This window comes from Dermochelys coriacea, chromosome 18 (assembly GCF_009764565.3).
Source record: "Dermochelys coriacea isolate rDerCor1 chromosome 18, rDerCor1.pri.v4, whole genome shotgun sequence".
Lineage (NCBI taxonomy): Eukaryota > Metazoa > Chordata > Testudines > Dermochelyidae > Dermochelys > Dermochelys coriacea.
In genome coordinates this window covers 12651916-12669077 of record NC_050085.1, presented here as the reverse complement: position 1 = coordinate 12669077, position 17162 = coordinate 12651916, and the positions used below count along the sequence as shown (strand labels likewise).

The following is a 17162-nucleotide window of genomic DNA, read 5'->3' as shown; positions in this document are numbered from 1 at the left end:
TTAAAAAAAAAAACAACCCATCCCAAATGAGCGGTGGTAGCTTTATCACCCAGAGTGCAGCTCCTGGCGATAAAGTGCTGTCTATACTGTTGCTTTTCAGCACCAAAACTTTTGTCACTCAGGGGTGTATTTTTTCACACACCTGAAAGACTAAAGTTTTAACTCTGAAAGTGGAAATGTAGACACAGCCCTTGTCTACCTCACAGTAAAACTAAGGGTATGTCTACACAGCCGACATTAAAGCACTGCCGCAGCAGTGCTTTAATATGGTCTGTAGTTGAGGCTCCAGCACTGGGAGAGAGCTCTCCCAGCACTGTAATAAAACCACCTCTGTGAGGGGAATAGCTCCCCGCTCCCAGCGCTGTAGCACTTTCTACACTGCCACTTTACAGTGCTGAAACTTGCATCGCTCAGGGGTGTGTTTTTTACCCCCCCGAGCGAAGAAAGTTTCAGCGCTGTAAGTGACAGTGTAGACAAGGCCTAAATAACTTGTCTTCACAGTGTTTTTACCTCAAGGATAGCTAAAATTCATTTGTTATCCTGAAGTTTAAGAATACATCTTTTTTAGCAGTGAAGACAAGGCCTTAGGAGCTTGATTCCTCCACTGTCCTTTACCTTGTCATTTACAACTGTGCAAATTGAGAGTAAAGTGGGTGCAAAGTGCTGCCAATCAGCCATGCTGCTGTTTTACACTCACTTTGCATATGAACAGCAACAAAAGATGCTAGGCAGTGGAGAAGCAGGCCATACTATTATGCATTTTAAGGGGAATCATCAAGTGCTATAGTTTGATATCCAAAACTGAGCATAATGAAATGAAACAAAAATGGGTTTTACAAACTCTGATGTTACAGATATCCTTGACTTTTAAAAAAAAAATCAAAAATTTTTGTTTTGAACATGTCCCTACATTGGTGTGAACCCAAATACAACAGTAGGGCTCTGGCTACACTAGAGAACTTAAAGCAGCAGTCTAGCTGTGCTCCTGTAAGCTCTCTAGTGTAGCTGCTGTAAGCGGACGGTAGAGAGCTCTTCCATTGGGCTTAATTACTCCAGCCCTCACAAACAGCGGTAGTTATGTCAGTGGGAGAAGCTTTCCCATCGACAGAGCACTGTCCACACCGGCGCTTAAGTCGGCATAAGTTGTGTCACTCGAGGAGTAGCTAATTCAGACCCCTGAATGGCATAATTTATGTCAAATTAAGATTTAGAGTACCTATAGGCCAGGCACTAGTGCATTAGAACCGTAAAGTGAAATTGACTAGAAACAGAAAGCAAAATTGACCTATTTAGTTTTGCTGTTCAAACTGAATGACCTGTAAAGTGATAAACTACACAAATGTTTTGAACACTTCATTGTGTTATAACAAAAGACAAGGTCATTTCAATGCAAAGTTACACTTTCTTCCACTGTTGTGTTTTAACCGAAAGCTTGGGAATGTCTGCTCATGAAAATGAAAAAAAAAAATTGTTACAGTTCTTCTATCGCTGATACATAGTATGTATGTATCACTGATACATAGTAACTAGCATACTCCAAAATCTGGAGTATATAATAGTCTGATTCATTTTAAATACTATATTGTTCCTGCTGTAACTACAGTATAAAGCAAAGAACAATAAGAAAGATTGCAAATCACATGCTAAAATAATTTTACATTTTAGCACCAGCAGCATAGTCCCAGCTGAGTGGTTTAAATGAGGAGCAGGATGAGGCTGGGTTGGGTTTATACATAAATGCCGTGAATAACTTTATTTCTGTTTCCCTGCCAGGGGTATTGGGCTTTGAAAAATACTTGATGTTAATCAGGAGCAGGAAATGATATAATAATTGCCTTACTCTAAGGTCAACATTATTCTTCATGAAAGGAGAGATCAGCTTCAGAAACTGGGCCCAGCCACTGGTTTAATGGCTAAAGGTTAAGAACAGTGTCATTGTGATACTTATTCAATTGGGGCCTTTCTTCGGAATGAGGAATAAGATTTGTGAGACATTTGATTTCTGAGCCAGAATTTCTGTGACTGGAGGGGAGGAGGGGTAAGGAGAGACTAGGGCTCCAATGTAATCTAGATATGTCATTTTTCTTTCCTAGAAGTCTGGTTCTGAAGTGAGCATAGCAAATTGGGTGTGTAAGTTAGAACAACACTATAAATGTCATGCTGGTGAATTCTACACTCCTCTCTCTCTCTCCATTTTGTGTGTGAATTAAGTGCCTTATCAAAAGTTCCAGGGCTCGAAGAGCTATTATTCAGATAGTATGAGAAGACTGTTGAATTGCACCCTCCACACAGTGGTCTGTCATACTGACCAGATCAGATATGCTATCAGAACATGAGATTCTCAGTGCTCTGAACAAGGTGAGCAATGCATGGCATCTCCACATGTGCACAAAAATGCTGGAATTAATGTATGCTTTAGAGCCTCTGTGTGCTGCTAGTTCCAGTTTGCAACCATTGGTTTCTTCAGAGCCATCTAGATTTAAAAAAAATCTTTGTGATAAGGTGAGGACATTACCTTAAAGTACACTTCTGGCTCTGAAAAGTGACTGAAATTGGCACTACGATGTTCCATGTTTATTTCTTCTCAGTGATTTCCAGATCAAATGTGATCTGTTTATAATTAAAAATGTTTTTCAGACTGGCAGCTTGGACTCACCTTGGACTTTGACAGTCAAGCTAGGTTCTTTCTAGCTCACACATCATCATTGGTAATAAAGATACTGTAGGCCAAATCAGTAACATCTGGGCAGTCCCACTGCCTTAACTGGGCTAACGATTGGAACTTTAGTAAACAATTCTACTGATAATGCCCAGGAAAGAACAGAATTCACCTCTCTCTCTCTCTTTCTCTCTCTGGTTTCAGAGTAGCAGCCGTGTTAGTCTGTATTCGCAAAAAGAAAAGGAGTACTTGTGGCACCTTAGAGACTAACAAATTTATTAGAGCATAAGCTTTCGTGAGCTACAGCTCACTTCATCGGATGCATCTTTCTCTCTCTCTCTCTCTCTCTCTCTCTCTCTCTCTCAGCTATGTTGGTTCTACAGGGCTGACAGAAGTAAAAAGCAATAAAGATTTATTTTAGTCATTAAAGACATCTGATGTGATCCTGAATACGCAAGCAGAACAGATCTTTTCTGTGAGAAAGTGCTGTTTATATAGTCACTTTTCAGAGTAGAATTGCACTTTATTAAGTCTGAGATTTACTTTGTGAATCATGATGCTGGTGTGTTTTGTTATACTTTATTTGTATAATTCAAGAGAAGCATTGTGCACTAACCAGGATGTTCTGTAGTGGCCTGGTCTACACATGTTATATTTTGCTGGTCTTTCATGCAGTTATGTGTAATAGGTGTTTCAATAAAAATTTCAATGATAAGCAAGGTTTCAGAGTAGCAGCTGTGTTAGTCTGTATTCGCAAAAAGAAAAGGAGTACTTGTGGCACCTTAAAGACTAACAAATTTATTTGAGCATAAGCTTTCGTGAGCTACGATGAAGTGAGCTGTAGCTCACGAAAGCTTATGCTCAAATAAATTTGTTAGTCTCTAAGGTGCCACAATGATAAGCAAGTCTGTTAATTTGTTTAGCATTTATAAAATTAATCAAAGTCTGATAGCCTAAATCTTAGAAGCTTTTCTCAGGGACAATCCTTAACCTAGCACAGAGTATCACCGAAAGCAATGGGATTCTGCATGGGTGAAACAATCTGCCTATGCAGAGCACCTTGCTGGACTGGAGTCATAGTTCTATTGTGAATATTGATCATTCCTTTCTGTTGTACCACTGGGACCCACAAACCAACACAGCAGCAATTTCTACTTTGCTTACCCAGTCTTGGTCCCAATAAAACCAATAGCAAAACTCCTGTTGACTTCAATAAGACTAGGATGCAACATTTTTATAATTAATTTCCTAGCCATGAGGGCTTTTTGGAATAGCTACCATCCCCACAATAACAGATATGTAGCTAGTGAGTATGGGTCAGTGGACTGCATTCTTGCTTCTGGGCAAAATTGATCCCACATTAAAACATGATTTCAGACCAAATGTGATACTGTTATGTTGAACTATTAAAGATATCATCTTTCAGAGGAGTTACCAAATTGAGAGCTATTTTGATATAAAGGTACTTTATAGCAGTATAGCTAGTCCTGTACAGGCAGGACAATAACTACTCCACCAGTATAAGTCACTTTTATACATGACTTTGTGTCCACCTAGAGTTATACAAGTATAACAATTTAAATAAAAATATCACACCCCAACCTAAAAAGTTATATCAGTAACATTTTCAAATGTTGCCCAGCCCTAAAAGACCCCCAAAATACTGAAAATCTAGTATTCACGCAAATAATCCAGTTCACTGAATAAATTCAAAAACAAATACATTTACAGGAATTAATCTGTTCACAGATGTGCTGCAAGTGGGATAAAAAGACTAAATTTGTCAGATGAATTATTCATTGCGCTCAGTTATACTGTATTATGAGAATATTATATTTATACTACACATTACATCCATCCAGAAGAAGCTTAAAGTAGTTTACAAACAATATATCTGCTTGGAATCACTTTATCTAATACTGAAATGCTACCATCTCCGTGGTGGAATGAAACAGCAACAGTACAGAACTTTGAAACTACAGCGGAATTTATGGGGCAGAATGAAATTACCCATATTGGAATTTGGCCAGCACTCTGGGTTATACTTACAAAAAGTTCCATGGGATCCTTAATGAGCACAATTGTAAAGGATATTTTTTATGTCTCATCTTAAAGCTGGCAATTCAAGCAGTATAGCCTCTGGACCTAGGCTTATAGTTTGGTACTGATTTAAAGGGAAGAGCTCCACCTACTGAACTATTAGCATAACTTTCTATCTGTCTATGTTCTTATGCAGCACCCATCACCATATCATTTTAGACCCAGATCCTTGAAGGTATTTAGGCTCCTAACTTCCATTGATTTCCATGGAAGTTAGGAGCCTAAATACCAGCGAGGATCTGGGCCTTATACCCTTCTAATCCAAGCAGTGACCTGGCTGAACCCTCCTTACTGTGGGAGAGATGCCTGGAAGGATTACGCCAAAATAACCCTTCCATCTGCGCAACATTTATTTTTCTAAGAAGGAAGAACAGAGTCCTTTCTGGTTCCTACATTGACCACTTAATAAATTATATGTAGAATTTAACTCTTTGACTGGCGGGATATGCTATTTTGTAAACTACAAATTGCTTGTCTGTGTCATTCCCAGTTACACTATATGCTAGAGAATAGGCAGCATGACTTGGCCTCCCAGTATTCTACTTCCATGGTCACATGGGGCAAGTAGACACAACTGTTAGCTCCAGAAATGGTCAGAGTGTTGAAACCAGGTCTGTGAAATCCTGGCTCTTAATTCAGCCTGACCTGAACTCATTGATTCAGCAGCAGCTAAATAAATATAGTAATTGAGACTGTTTCCTCATTCAAGATTCTGATTAATATAAATGTCAATTTCAACATTGTTTTTTGCTACAAAAGGAGCACGGTCTGGGTTAAAGTTTAAAAGCCACATCATTTTTCTTCTTAAAGATATTTATACGTTCCTCCGTGGCGCTCATCACGGTAGCATCTGAATACCTCACACCCGTGACTAAATTTATCCTCAGAACACATCTCTGGAATAGGGAAAATATTGTTAGTCCCATTTTACAGATGGGGAAACTGAGTTAGAACAGTTAAAATGATCTGATTTTCCCATACACACATCTTTGGCGAACGCTGGAGCTCCTAGCCTCATGCTTAATCCACTAGTGATTACTAGACTAGAGTTTCTCAACCAATAGGCTGCGACCCTCAGGGGGAAGTAGGAGGAGTTGCAAGATGTAATAAAAATTTCAATCTAAAGTAAAGAAAATCTTGCTCCCCATACAGTCCTATTCTTCAAGGTCAAGCAGTCTCAAAACACGCACAAATAGTATAGGTTTATTATTATAATTAATATGTTTTACACTCATAGTAAATGTAACGTGGTCATGAACATTTTGCTCTGAATAAAAAGTTGATAACCTGAAAAGAAACACTGTGCTAGACCATACTGCCTCCTGGCTTTTATTTATGTACACAATGGAGAAAAGTCACTTCACAACAGAAAAATAAAGGAATTAAAATATTGGAATCACCTCAATTCCACATGTAAAAGGGGTAAGGGCTTCCATCATCTTCATTCTCCCAAGGTCAGTCATTTACTGCATGCCTGGACTCATATTTCCCTTTCCATGCAGAAAGACTTGCTTCGCAGAATACTGATTATTTTAGCTACTGAAAAAGGTATGGTCCCACTACATAAGGAGAAAGGATTCCTTGCACTCTACTCTTCTTCCTCCAATTGAGGAGAGGAAATTCTCCACTGAAATCACCCTCTGCTCTGATCCTTATGTTCTGTACCTCCATATGTGGCATTTGATGTATCATCACAAGGATGAACTGTTCAACATATCTATGTTACCATGTGCATTCCCTTTACTTGATCAGTCTTTGTATGTATTAAAGAACTAGCAGGTCATGTCTTCTATCTATATACAAGACAGCACTTTGTACTTTTATTATTAATTATTGTTGATATTTCTGAGGGTTTTAAAGTGTTTTTCAGATATGGACATTACTATTCACATTTCACATATGGAGAAACTGAGGCACGGTCACAAAGAAATGCAGTGACAGAGTTGTGAATTAAATCTAGGTCTCTTGCTCTGACTAGTAGACACGCTACCCATCTGACAATGTTCCCAGACTGAGGACAGGGAAGGGATCTGAGCAAGAAAAGTAGTGATCAAAGCTACTGCAATCACTGTGCACACTGGCAACACACCTGGATTCCAGGTTGTCTTGGACATAATTCACAGCATAAAAAGACCTCAGAACACAGAAGAGGAAAGTGAGAAACACAGAGGTTACATGATCAAGGTCATTCACTGTAGAGCCAGGAACCAGAATCAGAAGTTCTGTCTTCCAGTTTTTTGCTCTAACCACTACACTATACTGCCTTCTATTCCCATCCAGACATCCACGAAAGGAGTTAATAATATAATTCTTGTCATGATTCAGAAATAAGAGGAATGTGCACTGTAGTTTGTAATACTGTGGCATGGAGTTCACCTTCCTCCCTCTGATATAAGGTGATGAACAGCATAAGGATCAGTCCTTTGTGCCTCTGTTAGCACACATCATATTTATAATAAGGAGATTAACTTTCCCCAGACTCATGTAGGTTTCCAATCCAGAAGCCTGGGTCTGATGCACCTGTACTGGCCCTCACTTACTAACTACGAAATCTGTCCCTGATTCCCCTCTTAAACTGATGGAAACAGGGAGTGACCATGAAGAGGTTAAACTATTCACTCTTTCCCCACTGTGTCTCATGGGCCAGTAACATTTGCTCCACACAAAGATTTTAGACAATGTGAACTTTCCCCTCCAATACCAGCTGAAGCTAATTGTACTTCCACCCCCTCTCCTACCTCTTGGTTGGCCAGTGGCACATCCCCACTAGCAAGGCTGCCAGCTGTAACCCCTCCCACAATTCCCCTCATATAGGGCCTAGCTGGTAGATACAGTCTCAATCCTTTCTCTGTGGTTAGTGTGCACTTCCCTTTGGGGTTCTTGTTCTAATAGCCTAGCCATGCCTGTGGATTTCAGTGGCACCTGGAACCTCACGTGCAGTGACAACTTTGAAGGTTACATGTTGGCTTTGGGTAGGTGAAAATTATAGAATTCTATGCCTAGGAGTTTGAACTTTGCTAAAATCTAGAGATGGTTGAAGTTTTCCTTCTTGCGGGGGCAATTATCCTCTCCTTAGAGGAGGATCTGATTTCCCTCCCCCACCCCCATCAAGAAAAGGACTAGCCCTCACTTGTATCCCCCACCATAAACTGATCAGGTAAACAATGTAACTAATCACTAGTATGCTGTTACTTTTGGGTGTTGTTGCTCCCTGTAGTGAAGTTTGATATCTGTCCTTAGCTGGTGCCTTTCTCATAGGGAGTTAACAGTACTGCTGTACTCGTGTGTGGGCCCTTGCTACTATGTGGGAGGCATTTCTTCAGCTGTGTCCACTCACTATTCTCACTCTTTTTAGTATACACTTAAGTTCTACATCCAGGTAACATCTTTACTAGGGCTATAAGGAAGCTATGAGGTTATCTTTCTCTGTCAGTGACCATGTCCTTGACCTTCCCTCTTGCTAAACATCTGACTGTTCAAATGCCAGTCCTCTAATATGGCAAAAGCCCTGTCTAGCAGACCACTGTTGCAAGATCACTTTCAGGGTGGTGACCCTGAATAGGATGATGAGCATATCCTCTTCAGTGGTCCTTTCCTCTGGTATGCTCTAGGTCAGGGATTCTCAACTGTGGGGCTGTGAGCAGGTTTTAGGGAGGCCTCCAAGCAGGGCCAGCATTAGACGCACTGGGGCCCAGGGTAGAAAGCTGCAGCCCCACTGCATGGGGATGAAGTCCTGAGCCCTGCTACCTAGGGCTGAAGCGGAAGCCTGAGCAATGTAGCTTTTTAGGAGCCCTTGTGGCATGGGGCCCCAGGCAATTGCCCCGCTTGCTACCCCCTTATCCCAGCCCTAGCTTTTATATGCAGAAAACCAGCTGTTGTGGCACAGGTGGGCCATGGAGGTTTTCATAGCATGTTGGTGGAGGGCCTCAGAATGAGAACCTCTGCTCTAGGTTCTCAACCTTTTTAACTTCTGAAACTAGCATCTGAACTGGTGATAGGAATGGGAACAGACCAATTATATGCAATAATGAGGAGAATGTGGGAGAGGAACTAGAAAGGGCCTCAGTGCTGTAATACTTTTGTAATGTAACAGCCAGTGGAGGCTGTCCCTTTGGAACCTGTAACAAAACTAAAAATTGTTTTTGTATGCTCCTAAGGTGTCAGAATTGTGGTGAATAGCTCTGACTCTTGCCAACAGTTAGGCACTCAACTTAAATATATTGCTTGGTGTTGGTCAACAGTTGGTTGACTGTTTTGGATGTTGTTTAATGTTGTAAATGGCTTTAAACCTTTTTATCCAATATTGGTAATGTATTGAAAGATCCCCTTCTAGCTGTAGTAGTACCACATCCTCGGTCTGAGGATAATGTTCTTGAATCCCCTCTGAGGACTAATATACTTGGACTTGTCTTCATTAAATGGTCCTTCTTTCCAAGTCTTAATCATTCCACATGCAAATCCATAGGTCACAGGTAACAAGATAAACTATGCTGAAACTTTTCAGCCTCTGCAGCATAAAAGACTACACCAGAATCTATTAGTTGAAAAATATGACCATAGGAAGACTGAAGTGTCTTTTATTGCTTGCTTCTCCACAGGGCTGGGAGTCTAATAAATTTTAAAACCTTTTTTTTTTTTTTAGATGGATACAAATTATGCAATGAGAAGCTTTATTTTCTATCTTGCTTCAATCTGTCTCTCTAGCACAAAGAAGATAGCATTGAAGTTCAGTAGCTCAGAGTGGGAATACCATGCTTCCTATTAAATACTATTATTGACATTGTTTCCTATCCTACAGGGCAACTTCCAATAAATGTTCACCTGCCTAAATAGAGGAGTAGAAACTTGCATGAATCCCTTTGATGAATGGGAGTTTGTCCTCTCTCTGAAGAGAGAATATTGAGGAGTAGCTGAGTTAAATGTCATGACTGCTCCCAAAAAACTTACTAAAACCAAGTTGTGCTGAAGTGAGTTTGTGCTTTTCACACTCTGTTTGAATAAACACCCTTGCAATAAATGGCTCCAGAAAGTTGTTGCAGCATAGGAATCCTATCAGGATTCTCTGCCTTTATTGCAAACAGATTTTCCTTCACTTTTTTTTTTAATTGTAGTTTGCTCTTTCTAGTGGTTGAGTAGTACGGGTTACAAGGAGAGGGGGAGAAAACAAGGTCAGCTATGATTTCTGGGGGGATGACCCTGGAAAAAAATTAAGTGCCAGAATTAGAAACAACAATTTTACCAGAGCATGGCACAAAGACTAGGGTGGATGATGGGACATCCCTTCACAAAAATAATTTGAATGATCCTGCTGAGAAAAGCCTGGATACTAGCACACTAGTTCAACTTTAACCATGAAATGTCTAAAGGTAAACTGCTATTTTTCTTTCCTTAACAAAATTGCTTCTAATATCTAAGGTTACATGACCACATGCTGCAGCATAATCAGCAATATATGCTGCTAGTACAGAATTAATCCTTCTTGCTATTTGGGGACAACTATGCTGTCAAGTGGTATGTATAAACATGACTGTATAATGGACCTACTGGGTTTGTGTGGGTTTTTGTTTTTCATCTTAGATGTGGTGATGGACCATGTCTTTAGCCTGTGATGGGTTAATATAACCAAAGCAGTGGGTCAGATACATGAAGCTATCTGAGCTTCATGTGTCCCATGCCAATTGCACTATTCCTAGGCAGCAGAGAACTACCACTTATTGTGGCTCTCCCCTTCCCTTAAGTTTGTATTCTGAGCGTGAAATTGGGAGGCTGTGTCTTGACTCCCAGACCATATGTCACGTGTAGAAACATATCTGTCTTCAAAATCATGTGAAGAAACTTTCTCTGGGGTGTTGGCTTGAGCTGAATGTCTCCATTGCCAGTGCACTTAAACACTAATGTGTGTAGTGTCCTGAACTAACAGCTCAGGAATACAGGGCCTTGCCTGTGACAATTGCCACTGAGTAGTTGTCTCATGCTCCTTATGAAATGAGCTTGATCTTGCAGACTCATCACTTAGCAGCAGCTGTTGCATGACAATTAGCAGTCCCTGGAAATTGTTTAAACTCAAACCATCACTCTGGTGATGATCCTGGCATGTGAACAGTTAAAACTACTTAGGGAAAGAAATGTAAGGATTCATGGGCAGCTGTAGTACCCTCTCTGCTTAGAGGGCAAGGACAGACACAGTTTACCTTAAAAATTCAAGATTATTCTTTGAACTACTCAACCAAATGGTTAAGTGGCTTGGCTGTCAAAACCATAAGTGTCTGTCTCTGCTTTTGACAGCGCCTTGCCCTCTGATTATAAATACTACATGCATGGAGAAAACATTATGCTGGTAATCATCCAAAAGGTGAACAGATCCTTAATGGAGCAAATAACACTACATAAGAGGTGTCTAAGCAACAGTGGGTACATGTTGCATACTTTGTTGGTCAGGAAGACGTGAAGTTGCTTGTAACAAAAGAATAACCAATAACAGAGCTCTGTACCCCACAGTTAGGAAGCTCTACAGGACAAAATTCTGACTTTGATTACACATGCAGATATTGTCTGATGTCAATTTCAGTTGGGTCAGCATAACTAAGTACAGGCCAAACTTTATCTTAGCTTCCACCACAGCAGTAGCATCCATCAGGTTGTACTAATACAGCAGAAGTCAATATAATAAACAACCTGTGCCAGCAGTGGCACACTGACTTTCAAATAGTGTAAGGTGACCCATCTAGTTGAGAAACTCTTATAGCAGTCTAATCAAATCCCAGCAACCTAGCTTGGGAGTTGCACTACACTATGCAGTCCCATGCTTGTGAAAGAGTAAAATACTAGGTAGAAACATTGTTGAAGGAAACTGTCGGGAGGGGGACTTAGAGCCACACCAGCGGCACCTAAACCTGGATTGGCTCTGGGAAGCACTCTTGTGGACAGCACTATTAAGAGGGTAGCCTGGGTCTTGTAGGCTGGCAAGTACAAAAAATCTGATGTTAAATCTTTCTCTCCTAAGGTATTGACTTTGCAACTCGCAAGATAGCAAAAATGCTCAAGCCACAGAAGGTGATTGAACAGGAAGGCGATTCATTCTCCATCCAAACCACCAGCACTTTCAGAAGTTACTTTGTCCAGTTCAAAATTGGAGAGGAATTTGAGGAAGACAATAAAGGCCTAGATCATAGAAAATGCAAGGTAAAAAAAAGTGGGCTGTGCTTGCTCAAATCACAAGGCAATCCACCAAACTCCTTCAACTGATCAATGTTGTTAGTGTGGGGACCTAAATTTCTTTCTCAAACTCTTAGAGAAGGAACCCTCAAGTTTCCTGGGAGGTTGGGGTAGGGACTGCTTGTTTTCTCCATGGTATACATGTGAGATTTAAGGTAGTTCACTTTCTACAGAGCATGATGTAGAAGCACTAACTCTGGGGAGCAACTTACCCTGGTAAGGGAGAGAGGCTTCAAGAATGTGGTGTATGACTAAAGTTAAGACTTCTCTCTTTCTCTCATGCAGAGTGTGGTTACCTGGGACAATGACAAGCTTGTTTGTGTCCAGACTGGAGACAAGAAGAACAGGGGCTGGACTCATTGGATTGAAGGAGATCAGCTATATCTGGTATTCAGTTAGATTCTGATTTTTGAATTAACTTTATGGCTCTGCACGAGGGCTATTGGGATCTACACTGCTGCTGTGGTTTGGGTTACTGGTATGTTCCCACACAATTCTCTGTGCAGTGGATGCTAGGGCCTACTAATATAAACATCTCCAGAAAATGGAGAATCTACATACATGTGTTTAGTACAGAAGGCAAGGACTCTAATATCTTTGGGAGAAGATACTTCTCCTCTAGTAGATTTCTGAAGTGACTTGGAAGCATTTAGTATCAAAATATCTGACCTTTTCTGTCTCAATCTTGTACCTTGGCTTGGCATTCCTTTACTTTCTCTTCTAGAGTCGGTACTCTTGTCTAACCACCCTATTGTTAGGGTGTTTCTCTCTGGGTATTGCAACAGGGACAAAAGACTACTTGAAACTTAACACTAAATATTAAAGCAGGGTTTAGTTGCTCTTAAACATTACAAAAAGGATTACATGAGTCTTGGAAGAAAGATGTATATAAACTTCCACCCTCCACTTGCTCCATTAGCTCTCAAGGTAGCTTCCCCCCCCCCGCCCCGCCTTGGTCCTCCAAAGACCAAGTGACCTCTGCAAGATGGGAATTGTTTGGCATGGGTGGCCAGCCTGAGAAGGAGCCAGAATTTACCAAAGTACATTGTCAAAAGAGACATAGTAATACATCAGTAGTGTGCCCCCCCCCATCAGCTTCCCCCCTGCTCCTAGCGCCTCCCACCCAGCAGCAGCCCTGCCAATCGGCACCTTCCCCTCCCTCCCCATACCTCCTGATCAGCTGGCTTGTGGCATGCACGAGGTGGGGAGGGAGGGGGTAGGGTGGGGGCAGGGCCTGTGGCAGAGCCAGGGTTGAAACTGAGCACCCCCTGGCACACAAGAAAGTTGGCACCTGTAGCTCCAGTCTTGGATCAGTGCCTATACAAGGAGATGCATATTAACTTCTGAAGAGCCACAAATTGGCTACCCCTGCATTAAATTAACCTTTAAAACAGGAATCCCTCTGCGGGGGGGAGAGGGGGGGCAGATGCTGAAAAGAAAGCCGGGGATTCGGAAGCAATACAGCCAAGCCCTCTGAGCCAAGTTCCCATTCAGAAAAGGGCAGGGGAGGAGTAGGTGAAAAGAGTGTACCAAAACCCAGGGAAGGGATAGCGGTGATATAGAGTAATTACCCCTCTACCAGTGGTACTTATGTGGTACCATCACAATGGTATTGGAGTGCCTCACATCACACCCCTGCATCAGGTAGAGCAGTGCTGTTATTCCCATTGTACAGATGGGGCACTGAGGGACACACTAAGGTGACAGGATGCCCCAATTTTTATAGGGACCATCCCAATATTTGGGGCTTTGTCTTGTATAGGCACCTATTAATTTCCACCCTGTCCCAATTTTTCACACTGGTCTCTTGTCTCCTCTCTCCTTCCCTCCCCGCCCCAGGATACACACCAGGCCAGATTTTCAAAGGTACTGCAGGGGTGTGTGTGTGTGTGTGTGTGTGTGTGTGTGTGTTTGTGTGTAAGTAAATGTTGTCCCTGAGCCAGTGCATATATGATGTGCAACTCTGGATAAGATGGCTCAATATCCAAGTATGAAGTGGATAGTTGGTGATATAACTTGTTCGCTGTGATGTTAATATCTGAGTGGAGACACTGATGGCAATAGTTTTATTTGATGTCTGGAGGAGTTGACCCTCCAACTTTCAAGAGGAAGAGCTGCCCAGAGCTCCTGTACTGTTTTCCTTTCCTGTGTTTAGTGGCCCTGAGATTCCTGTCTCAATTCCATGTCTCCCCCCCCCCCATTTAAAATGTGGAATTTTCTTGGTATTTGGTTTTAAACATTGTCCTGTAGGGAAAAAACACTACAATGCTGGAGTTGCCATTAAGACCCTTCTGGGAAGTAACTAGCCTTTAAACGGAAGGCACTGTTGCCAACTCATGAGTTTTGTCATGTCTCATGATTATTGTTCTCCTTAAAGCTCTAACTCCTGGGGTCAAGTGGATAGGTGATCTCTTCATTCTTAAAGAGAAGAAGTTTCTAGCCCTTGTGGGTATGGGAGAGCTTCAAAATGTGACCGTAGTGCACTGTAAAGGTTCAAAGCAGAATATGAATATAAATAAAAACACCAATTCTGTTTTATATAACTTTTTTTTAAAGCCAATCATGACTTTTGGTGAGGCTGATTGATAGCATTGCCAACCCCAAGCAGGCTTAAAAAAACAAACAAACAAAAAATAAACATGAAAGCAACTACACAGTGTCGGTTTCACTCCTGTTTAAAGTCAGTTTCTAATCTTCTTCGTACTGGGTAACACACCCCTAGAGCCTCAGGCAGCTGCAGCATAAACTCATGGGCCCTTGCCCTACTACGGGGTGGGGAAACTACTGTCCATGGGCCAGATCCAGCCCACCAGACACTTTTTTAATTTGGCCCTCATGCTCCTGCTGGGGAGCAGGGTCTAGGGCTTGTCCTGCTCCAACCAGGGAGCAGGGTCAGGAGCCACTCCACATGGCTCCTGGAAGCAGCAGCAGGGCCCTCTCCAGCTCCTACACAAAGGGGCAGCGAGGGGACTCCTTTCTGCATGCTGCCCCTGCCCCAGTGCCACCCCCTCAGCTCCCATTGGCTAGGAGCCGAGGGGGTGGTGCCTGTAGACAGGACAGTACACAGAGCTGCCTGGCTGTGCCTCCACATAGGAGCCGGAAAGGGGCCATGCTGTTTTCTGGGAGCTGCTTGAGGTAAGGGCTTCCTGGAGCCTGCACCCCTGGGCCTCCCCCCCCCCCACCCTTCTACCCTCAATCCCAGCCCGGAGCGCCCTCCTGCACAATAAACCCATTATTCCCTACCCCAGAGCCTGCACATCCCAGCCCCACTCTGGAGCCCACACCCTTAACCAGAGCCTGCACCCCCAACCCATATTTTGCAAGCATTCATGGCCCACCATACAACTTCTATTCCCAGATGTGGCCCTTGGGCCACAAAGTTTGCCCATCCCTGCCCTAATAGGATGTTTCCAAAAGTTAAACTTATTCCAAGCTTGATAACTACCAAAAAAAAGGTATAAAATTATCTAGATTTTTCTACAATTGTTTCAGTTCTTCTATTCAAGGTTTAGTAATAAAGTAAGAATACACATAAAACCTAACCAGTGTTCCTTAAGAGAATTGACACAAGATGTCAGAACATGTTGGTATGTGAGTGAGTCTCTAATTTTTTTTATTTATATCAGAATTAGAAATTATCTGACAGAAGCACTGTATCTAAGTTATCTGGGGAAACTTTTTTTTTCAGGTGCTCAAGTAGCCTCTGGAATAACTGTTAGTTGTCCCCCTCCCCTCAAGCTGAAATGGTGCCCCTGGAGGGGCTTTAATATAGTTGAACAAATTGCTATTACTGAGAAATGGGAAGAACAAGCTTCAGAGGGGAGCGTACTTAATTTCTGTAGCACTAAAACCATTCTCTTTGGTGAACTTCAGGACATGTCCCTCCAAAAGAGTTCTGCTGCTTCTCTAAATTCACATCAGGGAACTAAGTGTGGCTAATGCACCTACACCATCACTCAGAACATGGGTGAAAACTAATCTGTGTGAATTTGGGCAACAGGCTAGGCATTCTTACTGGATTTTCCATTGCAACTATGACAGGAATAAATGGTGTAAAATATTAGCATGAGATCTAACCCAGCACAGAGACCTACCACTCGTTAGGGGGCAAAACACCTGTTGGATAGCCCTGAAGCTGGGTAAAAAGGAGATGAGGACTGGCAACAGCCAGAACTAGCTTGTTCATGCCAGCATTGACCTTATCCAATGAACTGGACTGAATAGGTGAGACTCTGACTTGTAAGATGAGTCAGAATAGAATATTCATACCACATCTGCATGACTTCGTTCATGCTCTACAATGTCCTTAATGCTTCCTGGTGCAGGATGAAGTAGGGATGATGGCAATGAGCATGAATAGCAGCATGTGGGGCATCTTGCACTTACACTGCAATTCAAAAGTAGCTGGCATGCTCTTGTTCTGGAATCCAGCTTGCTACAACCTGCTGCCAAGCACAGGGTAAGGCATAACTTGTGTGGGTACTAGTTGCAGACTGGCAGCAAAGGCACAAGCTCTACAAGATGCTCACCATTGTAAACGACTTGATGTAAACCAATTCAGCTTCACAAGAACCTAACTGTCAGGTTGACAGTTACACAAATTAAATAACATTGGTTCTCCCTTCTTGTTAGGAGCTGTGCTGTGAAGAACAAGTATGCACACAGATTTACAAGAGAGCTTGACTTAATCCAGTCTTGACTGACACTTGAAAAGCACATCTGTACAGAGCAGACCTCCTGGAACTTATTTCTTTATGTACATGGGTTTCTACGTGATCTCTAGGTTAATACTAAGCATTTCTTGATCAGGCATGTCTGTTTTTGTTGTACTTCTGATCAGGAGAAGATGTAACTGCTTGCACTAGTGTTGCAGTTCTGTTCTTGTTAATAAATACTTGAAAACAATCTGTCTGACTTGTACTGCTGTTGTTTGGGGCTGTAAGAAAGGGAGACTGTCGGTTAACTCGGCCCCATCTAACCATCAGAACTAGGCCAGCATCCCCACGGCCATCTAGAAGAGTCTCTCCTATGGATTCAAAGGGTCAATATAATATCAAATCACTGGTTATGATACTGGGAAGGCCTAATTTCTATGGCCTTATACCACCTATTGCAGTGCAGAGGGTCCAGATAACCACTTAAATGGCTGCCTCAACTACATGAACTAAGTACACTGCTCAGAAAGGAG

At 42.1% G+C, this 17162-nt stretch overlaps 1 protein-coding gene and 1 long non-coding RNA gene across 2 annotated transcripts; both read left to right on the top strand.

Annotated features, from left to right (window-relative positions):
* The first annotated feature begins 3249 nt into the window (after positions 1-3249).
* On the top strand, positions 3250-3965 carry LOC122457039. Its single transcript, XR_006276314.1, has 2 exons — positions 3250-3379; positions 3566-3965. It is a non-coding gene; the product is annotated as an uncharacterized LOC122457039 (long non-coding RNA).
* A 3558-nt stretch (positions 3966-7523) lies between these two features.
* Positions 7524-16879, top strand: RBP7 (retinol binding protein 7). Its single transcript, XM_038376890.2, has 4 exons — positions 7524-7731; positions 11763-11941; positions 12260-12361; positions 16607-16879. Exons 1-4 carry the CDS (start codon positions 7659-7661, stop codon positions 16655-16657), a joined length of 405 nt encoding a protein of 134 aa, XP_038232818.1. The 5' UTR covers positions 7524-7658; the 3' UTR covers positions 16658-16879.
* The last annotated feature ends 283 nt before the right edge of the window (positions 16880-17162 follow it).